Raw genomic sequence first — 20,582 nt, forward strand, 5'->3', positions numbered from 1 at the left:
TCCACAGATTTACAACTCTCTGATTGAAAATGTTTTTCTTCATCTCCGTTCTAAGTGGCCTACCCCTTATTCTTAAACTGTGGCCCCTGGTTCTGGACTCCACCAACATTGGGAACATGTTTCCTGCCTCTAACGTGTCCAATCCCTTAATAATCTTATATGTTTCAATAAGATCCCCTCTCATCCTTCTAAATTCCAGTGTATACAAACCCAGTTGCTCCAGTCCTTCAACTTACGACAGTCCAGCCATTCCGGGAATTAACCTAGTGAATCTACGCTGCACTCCCTCAATAGCAAGAATGTCCTTCCTCAAATTTGGAGACCACAATTGCACACAATACTCCAGGTGTGGTCTCATGAGGGCCCTGTACAACTGCAGAAGGGCCTCTTTGCTTCTATACTCAACTCCTCTTATCATGAAGGCCAACATGCCATTAGCTTTCTTCACTGCCTGCTGTACCTGCATGCTTACTTTCAGTGACTGATGAACAAGGACACCCAGATCTCTTTGTACATCCCCTTTTCCTAACTTGACACCATTCAGATAATAATCTGCCTTCCTGTTCTTACCACCAAAGTAGATAACCTCACATTTATCCACATTAAACTGCATCTGCCATGCATCTGCCCACTCACACAACCTGTCCAAGTCACCCTGCATCCTCATAGCATCCTCCTCACAGTTCACACTGCCACCCAGCTTTGTGCCATCTGCAAATTTGCTAATGTTACTTTTAATCCCTTCATCTAAGTCATTAATGTATATTGTAAATAGCTGCGGTCCCAGCACCGAGCCTTGCGGTACCCCACTAGTCACTGTCTGCCATTCTGAAAGGGACCCGTTAATCCCTACTCTTTGTTTCCTGTCTGCCAACCAATTTTCTATCCATGTCAGTACCCTACTCCCAATACCATGTGCTCTAATTTTGCCCACTTATCTCCTATGTGGGACTATGTGGGGGCTAGTTCCCTTCAGTTTTCTCTTCAGCATATAAAAGGCATGCTCAATTGAGTTCAGATTGAGTGATTGACTTGGCCACCCAAGACTTGACCATTTTTTTAGCTTTGAAAAACTCCTTTGTTGCTTTATCAGTATGTTTGGCATCATTGTCTTGCTGTAGATTGAACTGCTGGCCAATGAGTTTTGAGGCATTTGTTTAACTTTAGCAGGTAGGATGTGTCTATACACTTCAGAATTCATTATGCTACCATCAGCAGTTGTATCATCAATTAAAATAAGTGAGCCAGTACTTTCAGCAGCCATACATGCCCAGGCCATAACACCCCCACCACTGTGTTTCACACATGAGGTTGTATGCTTTGGATCTTGGGTAGTTCCTTCTCTCCTCCATACTTTGCTCTTACCATCACTGTGATATAAGTAAATCTTCGTCTCATCTGTCCACAAGACCTTTTTCCAGAACTGTGGTTGCTCTTTTAAGTCAAGTCAAGTCAAGTCAATTTTATTTGTATAGCACATTTAAAAACAACCCACGTTGACCAAAGTGCTGCACATCTGATTAGGAAAAGTACTTCTTGGCAAACTGTAACCTGGCCATCCTATTTTTGTGGCTAACCAGTGGTTTACATCTTGCAGTGTAGCCTCTGTATTTCTGTTCATGAAGTCTTCTGCGGACAGTGGTCATTGACAAATCCACACCTGACTCCTGAAGAGTATTTCTGATCTGTCGGACAGGTGTTTGGGGACTTTTCTTTATTAGAGAGAATTCTTGTCATCAGCTGTGGAGGTCTTCCTTGGCCTGCCAGTCCCTTTGCAATTAGTAAGCTCACCAGTGCTCTCTTTCTTCTTAATGATGTTCCTAACAGTTGATTTTGGTAAGCCTAAGGTTTGGCTGATATCTCTGACAGCTTTATTCTTGTTTCTCAGGCTCATAGTGGCTTCTTTGACTCTCATTGGCACAAATTTGTTCCTCATGTTGATAAACAGCAATAAAAGATTCCAAAGGTGATGGAAAGACTGGAGGAAAGACTAGGTGCTGAGAGCTCTCTTATACCTGCATTAAGGAAGCATTTAAACACACCTGAGCAATTACAAACTCCTGTGAAGCCATATGTCCCAAACATTATGGTGCCCTGAAATGGGGGGGATTATGTATAAACACTGCTGTAATTTCTACATGGTGAAATTAAAATGTATAAAAATACCCTTCAATAAAATCTGACAATGTGCACTTTAACCACATGATTTTTTCTATTACAAATGTCAAATTGTGGTTTACAGAGGCAAATAAATAAATGATGGGTCTTTGTCCCAAATATTATGGAGGGCACTGTATATGGCTGAATTAAGATCAATAACACATACCACATGGAGCACGGGTCATATCCATAACCCTGGGAGTTCATCATTGTAGACTCTCCTCCATTCTGAAAATCTGTTCATCTTTATTTATTATCCTTCGCCAACTTAATTTCCATGCGACCACTGTCTTGCTAATCCTATGGGTACCAATTTTGCTCATGTCCATTACGTAGCTTCTAATCTCCCTTTTCCTCCATCTCTCAATAAACCATGATGTTTATTGTCCCATGATAATAAACTAAATAAAACTAAACTGAAGACTTTCTTCACAATCACACTCCCCTAATTGTTATTCTTGATTGATGAAGTATCATCATATCATATCATCATATCATATATATACAGCCGGAAACAGGCTTTTTCGGCCCACCAAGTCCGTGCCGCCCAGCGATCCCCGCACATTAACACTATCCTACACCCACTAGGGACAATTTTTACATTTACCCAGCCAATTAACCTACATACCTGCACGTCTTTGGAGTGTGGGAGGAAACCGAAGATCTTGGAGGAAACCCACGCAGGTCACGGGGAGAACGTACAAACTCCTTACAGTGCAGCACCGGTAGTCAGGATCGAACCTGAGTCTCCGGTGCTGCATTCGCTGTAAAGCAGCAACTCTACCGCTGCGCTACCGTGCCGCTGATAATGATGATGGCATTCAAAAGGCTGTTAGATCGGCACATGGATATGCAGGGAACGGAGGGATATGGATCACATGCAGGCAGGTGAGGTTAGTTTATCTTGGTTTCATGTTCAGTACCGACATTGTGAGCTGAAGGGCCTGTTCCTGTACTGTACTCTTCTATTTTTATGTTCTATGACTGGAACTCTCTTCTAATTAATCTTGTTTGTACTGTTCAAGATCTACAAGCAAAGGAAGCACATAAGGAGATGTAATTGGTGCCCCATGCTCGAACTGCTGTCTCATTTGCCTTCCTGATGGCTCGCTGCATCTTCGCATTTATCTTATGTGATTTGCATACAAGGACAGACACAAAATGCTGAGTAACTCAGCGGGTTAAGGAATTGGAGACGTTTCGGGTTGAGATTGTTCTTCAGACTGAGAGTCAGGAAACTACAAGGATAACTAAATCACTTTGACCATCAACGTCTCCCAATCTGACACCATTTAAAAAGAAGTCCGCATGTCAGCATCAGGCACCAAAGTGGATGACCTCAAATTTTTCTACAAAGACACAAGGAACTGCAGATATTGGTTTACAGAGACATAAAGTGCAGGAGCATGTCAGCGAGTCAAATAGCATATCTGGAGATCATGGTTAGTGACGTTTCAGTTCAGGACCCTGCTTCAGTCTGTCGCCTGTCCATGTTCTCCAGAGACGCTGCCTAACCCGCTGAGTTCCCCCAGCACTTTGTGTATTTTCTCATTTTTCTATATTATGTTTCATTTGTCCAGCTCTTGCCCACTCGATCAGCTTTACCATATGTCCTTGATGTTTCTTTCTGCCCTCATGCCCATTCATAGCATTGTATCATCAGCAAACTTGGAAATAAATGTTCATTGTGAATCACAAAGTTTTTCAAAGGGATTTTTTTCACAGTGAGTGGTGGGTGCCTGGAACGTACTGGCAGGGCCGGTGGTGGAGGAAGATTTGATAGGCACATTTAAGAGGTTTTTCAGAACCACATGGATAGACAGGCAATGTAGGGGTATGGATCACGTGCAGGAAGAGGAGATTCATTTAACTTGGCATCATGTTTGGCACCGACATGGGTCAAAGGGCCTGTTCTTGTGCTGTACTGTTTAATGTTCTACTGTTCTATGTTAAAATAAGTTCCAATATAACTTTGCAAAACATCTTTAAAAATGAATGATATTCACCAATGGGTTTGACCACGAGTAAAGAATTGCATCTTCATCCACCTTTCTCTTCTGTTCATAAAAGAATGCTTCAGTGAGTCGTTTATCAACTTTGTTTTCTTTCATTAGTTTTCTGAGATTTATGAGCTCTTCATTACTTTCATCCAGCAGATTTCCAGCATTATCCTGAACTGTTGAGATAGGACCACAAGAATTTTCATGAATAACCCATTAATTTTGAACCCAATAACTCAATATAATTCATACACCATTTCAAATCAAATGAAGTTAGAAAATGCTATGAGCACTTAACACGCTTAACACACACTTAACACACTTAACACAGCATCTGTGGAAGGAGAAATTAAATTAACTTTCAGGTTGAAGACCAACATCAGACCTGGGAAAGTAAGTAAACGAACTGGGAAAGAGAAAGAAAACAAATAAAAGAGCTCATTAAAGTTGTGAAATGCAGATCATAGCCCCTTCTGAACCCTGACCAGGGAAGGGGAATGGAAATGCCCAATCAGAAAATGCCCATGAAGGGACTATTGTAACTAATGTGCTACCAAGTCAGCAGAAAGACAATACACGATTACAATTGAGCTATCCACAGTGTACAGATACATGATGAAGGAAATAATGTGAATAATGTTTAATGCAAGATAAAGTCCAGTTTAATCCGATCAAACATAGATCAAGGGTCTCCAATGAGGTAGATAGTAGCTCAGAGCAGTCCTGAGCTACGATCTACATCATTGGAGTCCCTTGGTCTATCTTTGAGCGGACTTTGCTAGCTAATGTTACAGCAGAACCTACCAGTTTTGATACCAAGTATCAGAGAAAAAGAAAGCTATGTGAAATTATTGCATTACAGATTGAGACTTGAAGGTGGCATCGAGAAGGTGAGGAGTGGTTCCCTGGGTTTACCGTCCTTGGTGAAAAACTGTAGGCGACCACAGACAGATAGGCGGAAGGGCAAAAAGGTGCAAAATTAAAGATACAGGCTATCGGAAGCACGGGAACATCCCTTTGCACTGAACAGGTTCTTCACAAAGCATTTAGCCAATAAATCTAACATCAAATCATAAATTAAAAATGTATCAAAAAGGAGTTACATACGATTCTAAAGGCTAAAGAGATAAGAAGATTTGTGGAAAAAAGTGGATGATTGGCAATGATTGAAAGGTATAGCAAACCCAAAGGCCCCACATATGGCCCTACTTCCTTCATTTCTAATATGGTGTGATAGCAATGTATTTGTCTCTTATGCCTATGCTAACTGTCTGTTTTCCTGTGTAAAGGTAATATTAAAATAGATAAGAGAGAATTACTTCATATTTTATTAAATTTGTAAAAGTATTAGAAGCCTTTTGTGGGATGACTTTTCTACATATTTCCCTACATTTTTTCACGTTATTGGCAGTGAGCAGATACCTTGAAAGATACGGTACGGACTCTTCACAGACATTAAAAGGCCTGCATGATAATGGAGAGGGGCTGATGTCAAACAAATGTTTTTGTTGAACCAACTACCCGTTAAAAAGTAGCAAAGTCGCTAAACATGAAGATGTATGTTCTGAAGTAGGTTCGCAGGCAAAGCAAAGAAGGCATAGGAGCCTGAAAACTGTAATGTCCAGGTTCAATAACAGTTTCTTCCCAATAACCATCAGGCTATTAAATACAAAGATAGACACAAAACGCTGGAGTAACTCAGCAGGACAGGCAACATCTCTGGAGAGAACAAATGGGCGATGTTACGGGTTGAGACCCTTCAGACTGGTTAGGGATAAGGGAAACGAGAGATATAGACGGTGATGTGGAGAGATAAAGAACAATGAATGAAAGATATGCAAAAAAGTAACGATGATAAAGGAAAAAGGCCATTGTTAGCTGTTTGTAGGGTGAAAATGAGAAGCTAGTGCGATGGGTGGGGGAGGGATAGGGATAGAGAGAGAGGGAATACCTGAAGTGGGAGAAATCAATATTCATACCGCTGGGCTGTAAGCTGCCCAAGCAAGATATGAGATGCGGTTCCTACAATTTGCATTTAGCCTCACTCTGACAATTGAGGAGACCAAGGATGGAAAGGTCTGAAGGAATGGGAAGGAGAATTAAAGTGTCCAGCAACCGGGAGATCAGGTAGGTTCAGGCGGGCTGAGCGAAGGTGTTCTGCCAAGCGATTGCCCAGTCTACGTTTGGTCTCGCCAATGTATAAGAGTCCACGTCGTGAACAACGGATACAGCAGATGAGGTTGGAGGAGGTACAAGTGAACCTCTGCTGAACCTGAAAGGACTGTCGATGTCCTTGGACAGAGTCGAGGGAGGAGGTATAGTGACAGGTGTTGCATCTTCTGCGGTTGCAGGGGAAGGTACCTGGGGAAGGGGTGGCTCGGGGGGGAAGGGGTGGCTTGGGTGGGAAGGGATGTTAACCAGGGAAATGCGGAGGGAATGGTCTCTGCGAAAGGTGGAAAGGGGTGGAGATGGGAAAATGTGGCTAGTGGTGGGATCTCATTGGAGGTGGCGGAAATTTCGGAGGATTATGTGTTGTATGCGACGGCTGATGGGGTGAAAGGACTAGGGGGATTGTGTCTCTGTTGCGACTAGGGGGATCCCCCTCCCGGAGCTGCGGGGTACCGAGGGTCTCATCTATGATGGGAGAGGGGAACCCCCATTCCCTAAAGAATGAGAACTTCTCGGATGTCCTAGTATGGAACACCTCATCTTGGGCGCAGATGGAGAAATTGGGAGTTGGGGATAGTCTTTTCAGGAAGCAGGGTGGGAAGAAGTGTAATCGAGATAGTTGGTGGGTCAGTGGGTTTGTAATAGACGTCGGTTAGTAGTCTATTTCTTGTGATGGAGACTGTGAGATCAAGAAAAGGGAGGGAAGTGTCAGAGATGGTCCAAGTAAATTTGAGTGCAGGATAAAAATTGGTGGTGAAGTTGATGAAGTCCGTGAGTTCTGCATTGGTGCAGGAGGTAGCACCGATGCAGTTATCAATGTAATGGAGATAGAGTTCGGGGATAGGGCCAGTGTACACCAGGAACAGGGATTGTTCAATGTACCCTACAGAGAGGCAGGCATAGCTGGGGCCCATGCGAGCGCCCATAGCTACACCTTGGACTTGAAGGAAGTGGGAGGAGTCAAAGGAGAAGTTGTTGAGGTTGAGGACCAGCTCCGCGAGGTGGAGTAGAGTGTTGGTAGAGGGAAATTGGATGGTTCTGTGGTCGAGGATGAAACGTAGGGCTTTAAGGCCTTCCTGGTGGGGGGTTGGAGGTGTAGAGTGACTGAACGTCCATAGTAAAGATGAGGGAGTGGGATCTCGGAAAGCAGAAGTCATTAAAGAGATAAAGGGCATGTGAGGTATCTTGGACATAGGTCGGGAGAGATCGGACCAGGGGGGATAGGATGGAGTCGAGGCACGTGGAAATCATTTCCGTGGGACAGGAGCAGACAGAAACAATGGGTCTGCCAGGGCAGTTGTGCTTGTGGATTTTGAGGAGAAGGTAAAACCGGGCTGTGCGGGGCTGGGAAACGATAAGTTGGGGGCTGTGGAAGGGAGACAGCCAGAAGTGATGAAATCAGAAATGCTGTTTGAGATTACAACCTGGTGCTCGTCTGTGGGATCATGGTCCAAGGATAATTAGGAGGAGGTGTCTGAGGTAGATCCTTCTGCAGTTGTACAGGGCCCTAGTGAGACCGCACCAGGAATACTGTGTGCAGTTTTGGTCTCCAAATTTGAGGAAGGATATTCTTGCTATTGAAGGCTTGCAGCGTAGGTTTACTAGGTTAATTTCCGGAATGGCGGGACTGTCATACGTTGAAAGACTGGAGCGACTAGGCTTGTGTACACTGGAATTTAGAAGGATGAGAGGGGATCTTATCGAAACGTATAAGGTTATTAAGGGGTTGGACACGTTAGAGGCAGGAAACATGTTCCCAATGTTGGGGGAGTCCAGAACCAGGGGTCACAGTTTAAGAATATGGGGTAGGCCATTTAGAACGGAGATGAGGAAAAACCTTTTCAGTCAGAGTTGTGAATCTGTGGAATTCTCTGCCTCAGAAGGCAGTGGAGGCCGATTCTCTGAATGCATTCAAGAGAGAGCTAGATAGAGCTCTTAAGGATAGCGGAGTCAGGGGGTATGGGGAGAAGGCAGGAACGGGGTACTGATTGAGAATGATCAGCCATGATCACATTGAATGGCGATGCTGGTTCGAAGGGCCGAATGGCCTTCTCCTGCACCTATTGTCTATTGAGAGTTGCCCGGCCTCAGCCGGTAGAGGTAAGTGTGCCAGACTACCACGGCACCTCCCTTGTCGGCGGGTTTGATTATAATGTTAGGGTTGTATTAAATACTAAAACCTCCAAATAAGCTCCAAGCTACATAGACTTGGGGGTATTTTTTTTGTCTTTGCACAATTATTGGCTTCCACCTTTACAATTCATGAAGATGGGAAGAAGAAGATGAAGGCACTGTCAAAACAGCTGCCCCATTGCTATCTTATCTGTTATGGATTATTTCTCTATTTATTAAAACTGTATTTCAATCATCTTTCCAATGAACCAATAAACTGCAAGTGGAAAATGTCTGTTCTTTTCAAAATCTTACAAATCAATTAAGTTCTTGTAAATTATTTCACATTTTTCTACTTCCTTTTGTGAAAACATTAAGGTTCATCTTCTCCGATCAAACCTTCTAATTATTGATGCACTCACAGATATTTGAAGCTGTTGTCACAATAAGCAATTGACCTGGAGCAACTCGTTAATTCCCTTCCCAAATTTTCATCTCGCCAAAAGCTTTTCACTGTACCTCAGTACACGTGACAATAAACTAAACTAAACTAAATTAAACTGAACAAAACTAACTTCCTGAACTTTCCCTCATCCTTAATAATCTGACCCTCAGTGCGCATTGACTACTACCAATATACAAAAAGATTCCCTGAACCATTGCATCACCTAAAAATATCTCCTTTCATGGTTTTCTATTGAAACAACATTTTGATAAATTTTTGATTGCAAAATGCAATAAGCTAATAATTAATAATGAATAACTAATAATATTTGGATCCAATTGAGGAACTTAGTCATAGAGTTATGCAGCCAGGAAACAGGCCCTTTGGCCCAGTTTGCCCATGCTGACTAAGACCTTCATCTTCTCTAGTCCTACCTGCTCTCATTTGGCCCATTCCTCTCTAAACCTTTCATATCATTGTTCTAATGCATCCCGATCCATGAGTGAGTAGTCGAGCCACAACGCTCAACAACAATGATGGGGAATTAAATCACTGTGGTATAGAAGGCTACAGACTAAGTGCTAGTAAATTGGATTGGTACTGATAAGAACTTGATAGTCAGAATGGGCATAATGGGCTGACGGACCGGTATCTGCACAGTTTGGCTCTGAACCTATGACTCAACTACATGGATGATTCTGGCAAATCGCTGATTATGGCCCTGGCCTGGATTCAATGTTTTTGTAGGCCTCTTCAGACCATGGTTGAGTGTAATTGGTGTGGTACTAGAAACACATTTGGGCAAAGCACTGACATCAGTGAAGCATCACATCAATCATATAACATCACAAACACTCTTAAAGATAACTACTTTAAATTGTGAACAATTGTAATTGGAATATAAACACTTTCTATGGATTATTAATCCAGATTCACTATTTGTCTTATGGGCAGCACAGAGGCACAATGGTGGAGCTGCTGCCTCACAGCACCAGAGGCTTGGGTACGACCTTGACTACGGGTGCTTTCTGTGTGGCATTTGTACGTTCTCCCTGTGATCATGTGGGTTTTCTCCGGGTGCTCCGGTTTCCTCCAATATCCCAAAGAAATGCATGTTGCACGTTAGTTTGCTTCTGTAAATAGCCCCTAGTGTATAGGGTGCGAAAGTGGGATAGCGTAGAACCAGTGTGCGGGGATCAGTGATCAGTGTGGACTTGGTGGGCCGAAGGGCTTGTTTCCACACTGCATCTCTAAACTAAACTAAATTTAGAGTCATAATGCACGAAAACAGGCCCCTTGGCCTTACTTGCCTATGCCAACCAAAATGCTTCATGTAACCTGGCTGTGTTTGGTCCATATCCCTCTGAACATGTCCTATATATGGACCTATCCAAGTGTCTTTTAAATGTTGTTTTGTACATGCCTCAACTACCCCTCTGGCAGCTCTTTACCCATCTACCTCTGAGTGAAAGTGTTGTTCCTCAGCTTCTTATTAAATCTTGTCTCTCTCATCTTAAACCTATGTCCTCTGGACATTTCTGTATTACTGATTTGGAGCGGCACAGTGGCGTAACAGCAGTAACGGCACAGTCTCACAGCACCAGAGATCCGCGTTTGATCCTGACTACGGGTGCTGTCTGTATAGGGTTTGTACATTCTCCCTCTGATGGTGTGAGTTTTCTCTCAGTGCTCCAGTTTCCTCCCGCATTCCAAAGACGTACAGGTATGTAGGTTAATTGGTTTCGTTAAAATTGTAAATTGTCCCTAGTGTGTAGGAGGTGTCAGCGTATGGGTGGACTTGGTAGGCCGAAGGACCTGTTTCCGTGCTGTATCTCTAAAGTCTAACATAACTACTGCTCTTCCATGAATTGAGTTTGGGCAGTTTCAAAACAATTTCACAAAAGCAAATAGTCACAGCACAACAATGACTGTAATTTGGCACAAATTGCTATATGGGGAGAAGATTTGCTCTCTGCGTCAGGTGCAATGAAATCAGAAGGACGCTTACCATTTCATTATACCCAGTGCACCGAGCAAATCTTCTGCGTAAATTGGCAATTCATTGTGGAAAGAAAATCAGGATATCTGGTACAGAGAGGTGAAAACTTTACAGTTGTGCAAAAATCCAAGTGTTGTTAAAACACCACTGAGGCAGAGAGAAAAATAGTTCATTCAAATATAACTGTAGGAGCCATTTACGCTAAATTTAGTTACTGTCATTGTATTATGGCTATGTTTAATATTTCTAGTTTCTGTCTTTTTGCATGTTTTTGGGTGTGATTTGATACGTAATGGGGAGTGTCCACATGGGAGGAGGCTAGCGTAGTGACAGAGATTGTGGGTCAGTTTAGTCTCGGAGGATGGAGAGAATACAGTTTTTTACCACGCTCACGTCTGCCACACTCACGACTGCCACACTCGCGCCAGCTACACTCACAAGGACCACACGGTAACGACTACACGATTTTTACTGTATTGTTTGAAGAAGAAACAGTTGATAAGAACGAAAAGTTATGAATTACTCTTTGATTTGTGCTACTTTAATAAAGACCAATTAATCAAGAAACAGCATTTGGAAGATTTGTTTTTGTTATCTCAGAGTGCGGTGTGTGCGTAAGCTATACCTCCATTCCAACCCCGAGCAGTAATGGCTATCGAAGATGGACTTTGAGAAGGTATAGAAACTGCCATTACAATAACAAAAATACAATGCAAAAAGTGAAAAGAAGATCTCTTTCCTCAGCATGATATATTTACAAAATTGAATACCTTAGCACTGTGCATATACATTCACATGGTTTTGGAGTCATAAAGTCATGCAGCATGAAAACAGGCCCTCTGGCCCAGTTTATCCACGCCGACCAACACGCCTCATCTACCCTAGTCCCACGGACCTGTGCTTGGCCCATATCCTTCTAAACCTTTTTTGTACATGTACCCACTCAAATGTCTTCTAAATGTTGTTATAGTTTCTGCCTTCATGACAGAGTTGCCTCTGGCAACTCGTTCCATATACCCACCATACTTTGTGTGAAAAAGTTTGTGTGAAAAGCCCTTCAAGTTCTTATTAAAATTTTCCCCTCTCACTTTAAACCTACAGTATGTCCTCTGGTTCTTGATTCCCCTACTCTGGGTTAAAGGCTCTGCATTTACCCTATCTATTCCTCTCATGATCTTATACACCTCTATGAGATCATCCCTCATCCCCCTGCACTCCGAGGAATAGAGTCCAAGCCTGCTTGGTCTCTCCCTATAACTCAAACCCTCAAGTCCTGGTAACATTCTTGTAAATCTTCTCAGTACCCTTCCAACTTAACAACATTTAGTTTGGAAATGATACACTAAATCAATATCTTCCAATCACAATTAGTCTGCTTAACAAGGACCGATATTTTATTATTAGATGAATGTGATTCTTTTGTTTAAGGTACATTTTAATATAATAAGATTAAATTAAAACAAGAAGCAAATTAATCTCTTATCCTGAATGAAAAAGTAAAACATGATGGATGTCTAAGGTACATTGCTCAAAAAACATTGACTTGGTGGTTTACGTTTCAGTACTAACTGGCTGTACCAGTGAATCAATGAAGAAAATTTCACTTGAATACACATGATGTATTTATGCATTAAAATTGGATTGTACTATACCTGGTTTTACTGTGCTAATATATAACTGCATTTAATTCTATTATCGAATCAAAAATGAATTTGCAAATTTAATCAAAAACAAGTTTGAAATAGTTTCAGACTAATTTACACCCAGAAACATATGCTAAAACTTGACTTGCATGTGTCACAATGGGACTTCATGCACACTAACACTATCCTACACAGACCAGGGACAATTTACAATTTTACCAAAGCCAATTAACTTGCAAACCTGTATGTCTTTGGATTGTGGAAGGAACTGGAGTACCCAGTGAAAGCCCACGCAGGTCACGGGGAGAACATGTAATCTCCGTATAGACAGCACCCGTGCTCAGCATCGAGCCCGGATCTCTGACGCTGGTAAGGCAGATCTCTACTGCTGCGCCACCATGCCGCTCCACAAAATTGGCTTCTATTATTTGCCCATAGTGTGTAAGAAAAGTGGATGTGAAAGCGGGACAACATAGAACTAGTGAGAACAGGTGATTGATGGTCGGCATGAACGTGATGGGCCAAAGGGTCTGTTTCCATGCTGTATCTCTAAACTAAACTAAACTAAACTAAACTAAACTAAACTAAACTAAACTAAACTAAACTAAACTAAACTAAACTACTGGACCAAAACCAGAGAAAAGCTTCAGATCTTGCCCTAGCAGCCAGAGACTGTTCCCACAGAAGGCTATGGAGGCCAAGTCAATGGATATTTTTAAGGTGGAGATTGATTGATTCTTGATTAGTATGGGTGTCAGGGGTTATGGAGAGAAGGCAGGAGAATGGGGTTGAGATGCAAAGATAGATCAGCCATGATTGAATAGCATAGTAGACATGATGAGCCGAATGGCCTAATTCTGCTCCTACAACTTATGAACGTGAATTTCATTTGGTAAGGTGGAGATGAGTTTGGGGCATACTGATGACATCACCATATTTGCAACAAATTGCTGGAAAATGTCAGCCAGATTATATGTAGTAAACTGTGCTTGAAAGTGCTTGCTGCAGTTTCCTGATGGGGTGAGTCCACTGAAAATGATCAATATCATGTTAAAACATGCACAAACTGACTTTTATATTCAATTTGCAAATAGCAACAAACGGATTCAATTTCTAGGTGTAAATTATGAAAAGTTAGGTTAGAGTTTCGGTGTGGGGTCATTTGAAAATGAATCCTGTACCGTGATTCAAGTTTGGAATTCTGTTCTATAAAGAACAAGTGGAAATTGACCATTGTTAATAGTAAACTGGATATCATTATGAACTGAAGGTATTAAAGAATCTGGGGAAAGGCTGGACACATGGATCAATTACAATCTCATTGAATGTGTGGAATAGGCTCAATGGATTAAAAGGACTACTTGTGTTCTTAATTTATTACCTGGTTCTAAAGTCTAAAACAAACCCCAATCTTAGGCTAGAAGTTTGTTTGCCACTGGAAAATATGAGTGGAAATTCTAAGTGGAAGAATGGGGTGAAATCAGGTGCTTGTCCTTCTGTCAAATGTATAAATTGGCACGATAATTGGCCAAAGTGAATTGCCTAGCGAATAGATGAATGATAGAATCTCGGGAAGTTAATGGGCATGGGTGTGGAATAAGGTAGATAAATCACCAAGCCTCGATTGGATCTATCCCAGAATAATGAGAGTGGCAAGGAAGAAGATTGCTGGGACATTGACGGAGAACTTGGCATCCTCTCCTGCCACAGGCAAGGTCTCTTTGTTTAAGAAGGGCACCAGACACAAACCAGGAAATCATAAGCTGCTGGACCTTACATCAACAGCAGGGAAATTATTGAAGGGACAAGGATTCACATGCATTTGGTAAAGAATGGTCTTATTGGGGAAAGCCAGCATGGATTTGTGTGGGTAGGTCCTGTTTCACAAATCTGATTGTTTTTTGGGAAAGTGATGAAGATGATTGGTGAGGGTAGGGCTTTACGTCGTTGTTCACATAGATTTTAGTGAAGCATTTGACAAGGTCCCTCATGGCAGGCTGATCCAGACCAAGCCAAATGGGACCCACCATGAGTTGGTAAATTAGATACAAAATTGGCTAGGTCATTGATAACAGAGGGTAGCGGTAGAGGTTGTTTATCTGAATGGAGATCTGTGACCAGTGGTATTCCATAAGGATCAGTGCTGGGACTTCAGTTATTAAGAAAATGATCTGAATGGAAAATGTAGATGATCTAAGCAGTAAGTTTGCGGATGACATGGAAATCGGTAACCCACAACATCTGTTTACTTGTTGTGTCTGTTAGTCTGGAAGTGCAAGTTCATGAAGTGCGTATTGTTCTGGATTGTTCTCAAGTTTCAAATGAATGTGTTGGCAAGTTTGAATTAGATGAGTGCTTTAATCAGAGTGCTGAAAATTTGTTGTAAAAATAACCATTGGAAAGACTGCCATCTAGATTATTTAGGATTTTGGAAGTCACTTTACAACCTTGAGTGTATTTTTAATACAAATCAAATCAATAGAAACCTCCAAGAGAAGAAATCTCAGAGAAACAATCTGTAAATGGGAAGTTGGAACACCACCATCTACTATCTTTTGTACTCAGTTACAGATTCAATCTCTTTACTTGGTGCAATCCTTACAAACAATTGTAAATTAATGTATCTTTTTAAAGAGTAGCAGTCTTGTTATTTGCCTCAGGCTGTGGATAGAAACTGACAATCTCTCACTTGAAGCAACAACCACTTTAGGCATTCATGAAAAAAAGGCTCAGTTGTTCTGGGATAAAGTATCCTGTCTCACCGGCTAGTCAGCCTGAGTTGTGTTTCACAACCATGTCGACGGAAATAAGGGCAATGTAACCTTTCGTGACCCTATTTCCACAAGAGTTCAGGTTCTGTAATGATTTTAAATGCAGTGACTCAACCTGCTGCAGTGCAAGCATTTTGCTACCTCTCAAAGTAACAAAAACATTCCTTCAAAGTAAAGGTTCACCACAGCAAAATGCATATTTCCCTGCCATTTCTGGTCAAGCACTAGAAACAATGAATGCAAATGCTGTACATCTACGCAGCCTGAGGTAAGGCCTGTTTCCTTTCCTCTGACAGATCGAAATTGGTTCAGCTCTTGACGTGCAATTCGCCATGTATCATTCCAGGCCACATTGGTACAAAAGCTATTTCAGAGCTATGTCGCACCAGTGCGTTAATGAAAGATAAGACAAAACATCCCCAAACTATACTGGTAGCGACATGTTGTTGTCTCATATATAGTATTTGAGTTTGAGTTTAGTTTATTGTCACGAGTACGGAGGTAAACTGAAAAGCTTTTATTCGTGCTAACCAGTCAGCAGAAAGACAATACATGATTACAATGATAAAGGGAATAATATTTAGTGCATGATAAAGCCAGCAGTCAGATTAAAGATTGTCTTCAATGTGATAGATAGTAGTTCATTACTGCTCTCTACTAGTTGGTAGGATGGTTTAGTCACCTGATAACAGCTAAGAAGAAACTGTCCCTGAATCAGGAGGTGTGCGTTTTCACAATCCTGTACCTCTTGCCTGATGGGAGAGGGGAGAAGGAGGAGTGGCCCGGGATGTGACTCATCCTTGATCATGCTGGTGGCCTTGCTGAGATAGCGTGAGGTGTAAATGGAGTCAATGGAAGGGAGGTTGGTATAAAAAGCAGCAGGCACAACCGACTGACACAACCATGGTGACAGATGAAACCAAAATGTATTGCAAATACTCACCAGGCAGGCAGCATATGTGGAGAAAGAAGAAGAGAGTTAATGTTATAATTGTAAAACCTATCCTTAGAATTGGCTGGCAGAAAGTGATCAACTGGAAGTGTTATCTACAAACATTGAACTGAACATTCCCTGAATATTCTGATTTTATTTCAGATTCCCAGCATTTTGTTCTTTAGTAAGGTCATAGAATGAAAGAATCACAGAATTGTACAGGCTGCTTGGGCCCACTCATCCATGATAATCACGATGCTGATCTATGCTTATTCCATTTGCCTGCATTACTCCTGTATACCTCTGGTGCCTTTCCCATCCAAATTGGTACACTACTCATTCTGTACTGATCCATGGCAGTAATATTTATTTCGTATCTTACCACTGCCGGCACCATTACAGGTGGCTGATTTATTCTGCAGTTTACCTAATAGAAGCAGACCAGGCTTTAGTCTTTTGACAAGAGATACAGTGTAGATACAAGCCCTTTGGCCCAACAAGTCTGTGACGACCAGCGATCACCCTGTACACTAACACCATGCTACACACTAGGGACAATTGACAATTTTACAGAAGACAATCAACCTACAAACCTGTGTGTTTTTGGAGTGTGGGAGGAAACTGGAGCACCGGAAAAAAACCACGCGGTCACACGTAGAGCGTACAAACTCCATACAGACAGCACCCCTAGTCAGGATCGAATTTGGGTCTTTGGCGCTGCAAGGCAGCAACTCTGACGCAGTGCCAATGTGTCTACAACTGCCATTATGCCCCACATTTTCCAAGTAAACACAAGTGACCAATATTTTTGACCACCATATGCCTATAATGAAAATTGTTTCATTATTGTTTGTGATTTCTGTCATGGCTTTTAATAAATTATGCTGTTTTGTCTGAGCGGATGGTTTTGCTTGAGTTGGTTGGGTGAGCACTTCCATTCTTATGCAGGCTGAGAATGGGATTAGTACGGATGTTCATTGGTCAACCTGGTCAAATTGGGATGAATGGCCCATTTCCATGCTATACTATGATTCTATGATTTACTTGAGACTGAACTGTAAAGTAAGTCTAGTTCACAGACTGCCTGGATGTTTATTTTAAAGCAAATAAAAATAATGGTGACAATCAGAAATAAAGAATGAAAATGGCAGAAACACTCAGTAGGACAGGCAGCACATGAAGGTTCATCAAACAGAAAGACTGTTTCTGTTTCTCTCTCCTCAGCCTAACCTGAAAGGCCTGGATAGGGTGGGAGTGGAGAGGATATTTTCACTAGTGGAAGATTCTAGGACCAGAGAGGCACAGGCTCAGAATAAAAGGACATACCTTCCTTTAGCAAAGAAATTAGGAGGAATTTCTTTAGTCAGAGGGTAGTGAATCGGCGGAATTCATTGCCACAGACGGCAGTGGAGGCCGTCTTTGGGTATTTAAAGGCACAAATTGACAGATTCTTGATTAGTAAGGGTGTCAAAGGTTACGAGGAGAAGGCAGGAGAATGGGGTTGAGAGGGAAAGATAGATCAGTGATGATTGAATGGCAGAGTTTGAGTTTAGTTTATTGTCACATGTACCGAGGTTCAGTGAAAAGCTTTTTTGTTGCATACTAACCAGTCAGCTAACCAGAAAGACATGATTACAATCAAACCATCCACAGTGTACAGAGACAGGATAAAGGGAATAAAACATTTAGTGCAGGATGAAGTCCAGGCCCTTCAGCCCAACCCGTCCCATCCACACCAGAGCCACCTGCATGCATTTGGCCCATATCTCTCCAAACCTGTTCTATCCATGTACTCAATGAGCCGATTGGCCTAATTCTGCTCCTATGACTAATTGACATGAACTTGTGAACTATTGATTATCTCCAGAAGCTACTGTTTTTGTTGCTGTTACATCTTTAAATGGTGCTTCAAAGCAAACAAGGGGAATGTGGTTTGGCTTGAGTATTTCACAGTCTGCTACAGGAGCAAAGCCTCACAATGTGGTCAATGAAAGAGAGGGAATGAGAGCACAAGAAGAGGTTCCAGTAGCAGAGGGAGAAGTGATACTGGGTTTTCAGCAGATCTTACATTTCTTGGAAGCTTTCCTGGAGAAGAGATTGTGGAGGTGAGAGCAGGAAAGATCAGATGTTTGATGAAAATCCACAGAATAGGATGAAGCAAGCAATCTGTGACGAGGTGCTGTGTTAGTCACTTCAATGATCCCATAAAGGGCACACAGCCACACATGCACACACACACGCACACAAACCCTCACACAGACGTACGCACACACATACATTCACACACTTATCCACACATACACTCTAACACATTCACACACACACGTTAACACACACACACACACACACAACAGGAAACATGCCAGTGGTGCTTTGATGGAAAAACCAAAGCAATGCTGAAAGAAAGATTTGAAAAGAAAGCTCCCATACACAGTAATATCATAATGACCAGACAATCTTTCAGTGATTCTGGCTGAAGGATAACTATTGATCAGAAAATATTTTCCTTCTCATCACACAGAGATAAGGCCCACGAGATATTTTTCTTTAAACTCAGAGGCAACATTTGCAGCCTCAGTTTAATATCTCATCCAAACTATTAAAAACTCTTTAAGTGCAATACTTCCTCACAACTACACAGAAGTGTCAGTTTAGACTTGAGCGATCTTGGGATAGGTGTGAACACAAAGCTTTGTACTACAGTGGCAACAGAGAGCTATTGACTGAGCTACTCGGAGCACAGACTACTGAAAGAATTACACGTCAATGTATTCTCCTACAGAAAGGCTGCATATAGTGGATGAAAGACAACTTTTGAGGAAATGAAGGACCAAGATCTCCAATGCAATCAGCAAGATTCCTGTGCCTGGCCAACTGTAGCAGTCAGTTGTCATCCTCAATCGTTATTATTCTAATTTCTTATTCACCTCCTAAATTTTTTTTTTGCACATTTTTATCTGTCATGCGATTCAATATTAAATTTTAGTTTAGTTTAGTTTATTATCTTGTGTACTGAGGTACAGTCAAAAGATCTTTGTTGCGTGCCAAGGAGACAATGGAATGACTACATAAGATTACAATTGAGTCGTCCACAGTGTACTGATACATGATAAAGGGAATAACGTTTATTGTAAGATAAAGTCCAGTAAAGTTTGATTAAAGATATCGAGGTTCTTCAATGAGGTAGATATTAGCTCAGGATCACTCTCTAGTTGTTGGTAGGATGATTAAAGTAGATTTAAAAGGTCTATTAACAACCCTGTTTTGAATGCATGGTTCTTTCTTAAGTATATAACTACTCATATTCTATGTGTAGGAAGGAACTGCAGATGCGGGTTTACACCGAAGGCAGACACAAAATGCTGGAGTAACTCAGTGGGTCAGGTAGCATCTCTGGAGAGAAGGAATGGGTAAGGTTTCAGGTCGAGACCCTTCTGCAGATTATATATTCTATATTCTCATATTCTATTTCCTTCTCGTGATGATTTTCCTTTATATCTACCTGTAATACGTAATACTATTTAATCCTTTTTTTTTGCCAGAGGTGTTCACATTGGACTGCATCTGGATGAGATGTTACACTGAGACTTCAAATGTTGCCGCTCAGTTTGAAGATTGATATCTCTGTGTGAACAACATGAAAACGTATATGGAGAGAGAAAGATAGTTACGTTTTTCAACACATGAACATACTTTAAAAAGTTGTGGAGGTAACAGATTATAAGGATGTGGGAAAGTGCAAAAAGAGAGAAAGAAAGAACCAAAAAGTTGGTCTGTGATAGGGTTACATGCAGGAGGGATTAAATTGCCCCACGATGAGGAAGCAGGGTTATTTATAAAAATATTATGAAATTGCACCAAGAAGCTGAAAATGAGTCTGAACAGATTTTAGAATCTGAGTATTTTAGAATAATTACAAAACAGCTTCCATTGGAGAAGTTGGCAGAACACCTTTTTCTCAAAAAATACTGAACTCAAATATTTCAGTTTTGCAAGCTGTAAAATTCCTTAAGTAGAAGACTATGGGTAGGGATCACACAGATGGATTGTGGTAAAGAATTAAAAATGAATGGCGACCATCGATTTGGAATCATGCTTGAGTTCTTGGTGGAGGGCAAGTCGGGCTGAAGGGCATGTTTCCATGCTGTGTGACTCCATGACTAGCTGGGGGAGTTTCTATCACAGCAGTCAACAATCTATAGCTCTTCTCCCCAGTTTTGAGACCACTTTTTGTACTGAAAATACAGTTTACTGATCAAAATCATGCAAATCAGTCCTCTGCCCTGGTAATGTTTTTGGGAACCTGAACGTTGTGAAAGAAAGAGAAAGAAAAAGGAAGAAAGAAAGAA

General features: G+C 41.6%; 1 protein-coding gene across 1 annotated transcript in view; it reads right to left on the reverse strand.

Moving 5' to 3' along the window:
* LOC144595281 (PC3-like endoprotease variant B) overlaps nucleotides 1–20,582 on the reverse strand; it is a 560,764-nt gene that overhangs the window by 2,384 nt on the left and 537,798 nt on the right. Inside the window, exon 17 of the mRNA XM_078402585.1 lies at nucleotides 4,167–4,336. Coding sequence (XP_078258711.1) covers nucleotides 4,167–4,336 — 170 coding nt within the window. The remainder of the gene's footprint in view (nucleotides 1–4,166; nucleotides 4,337–20,582) is intronic.

This window comes from Rhinoraja longicauda, chromosome 7 (assembly GCF_053455715.1).
Source record: "Rhinoraja longicauda isolate Sanriku21f chromosome 7, sRhiLon1.1, whole genome shotgun sequence".
In the NCBI taxonomy this organism is placed as follows: domain Eukaryota; kingdom Metazoa; phylum Chordata; class Chondrichthyes; order Rajiformes; family Arhynchobatidae; genus Rhinoraja; species Rhinoraja longicauda.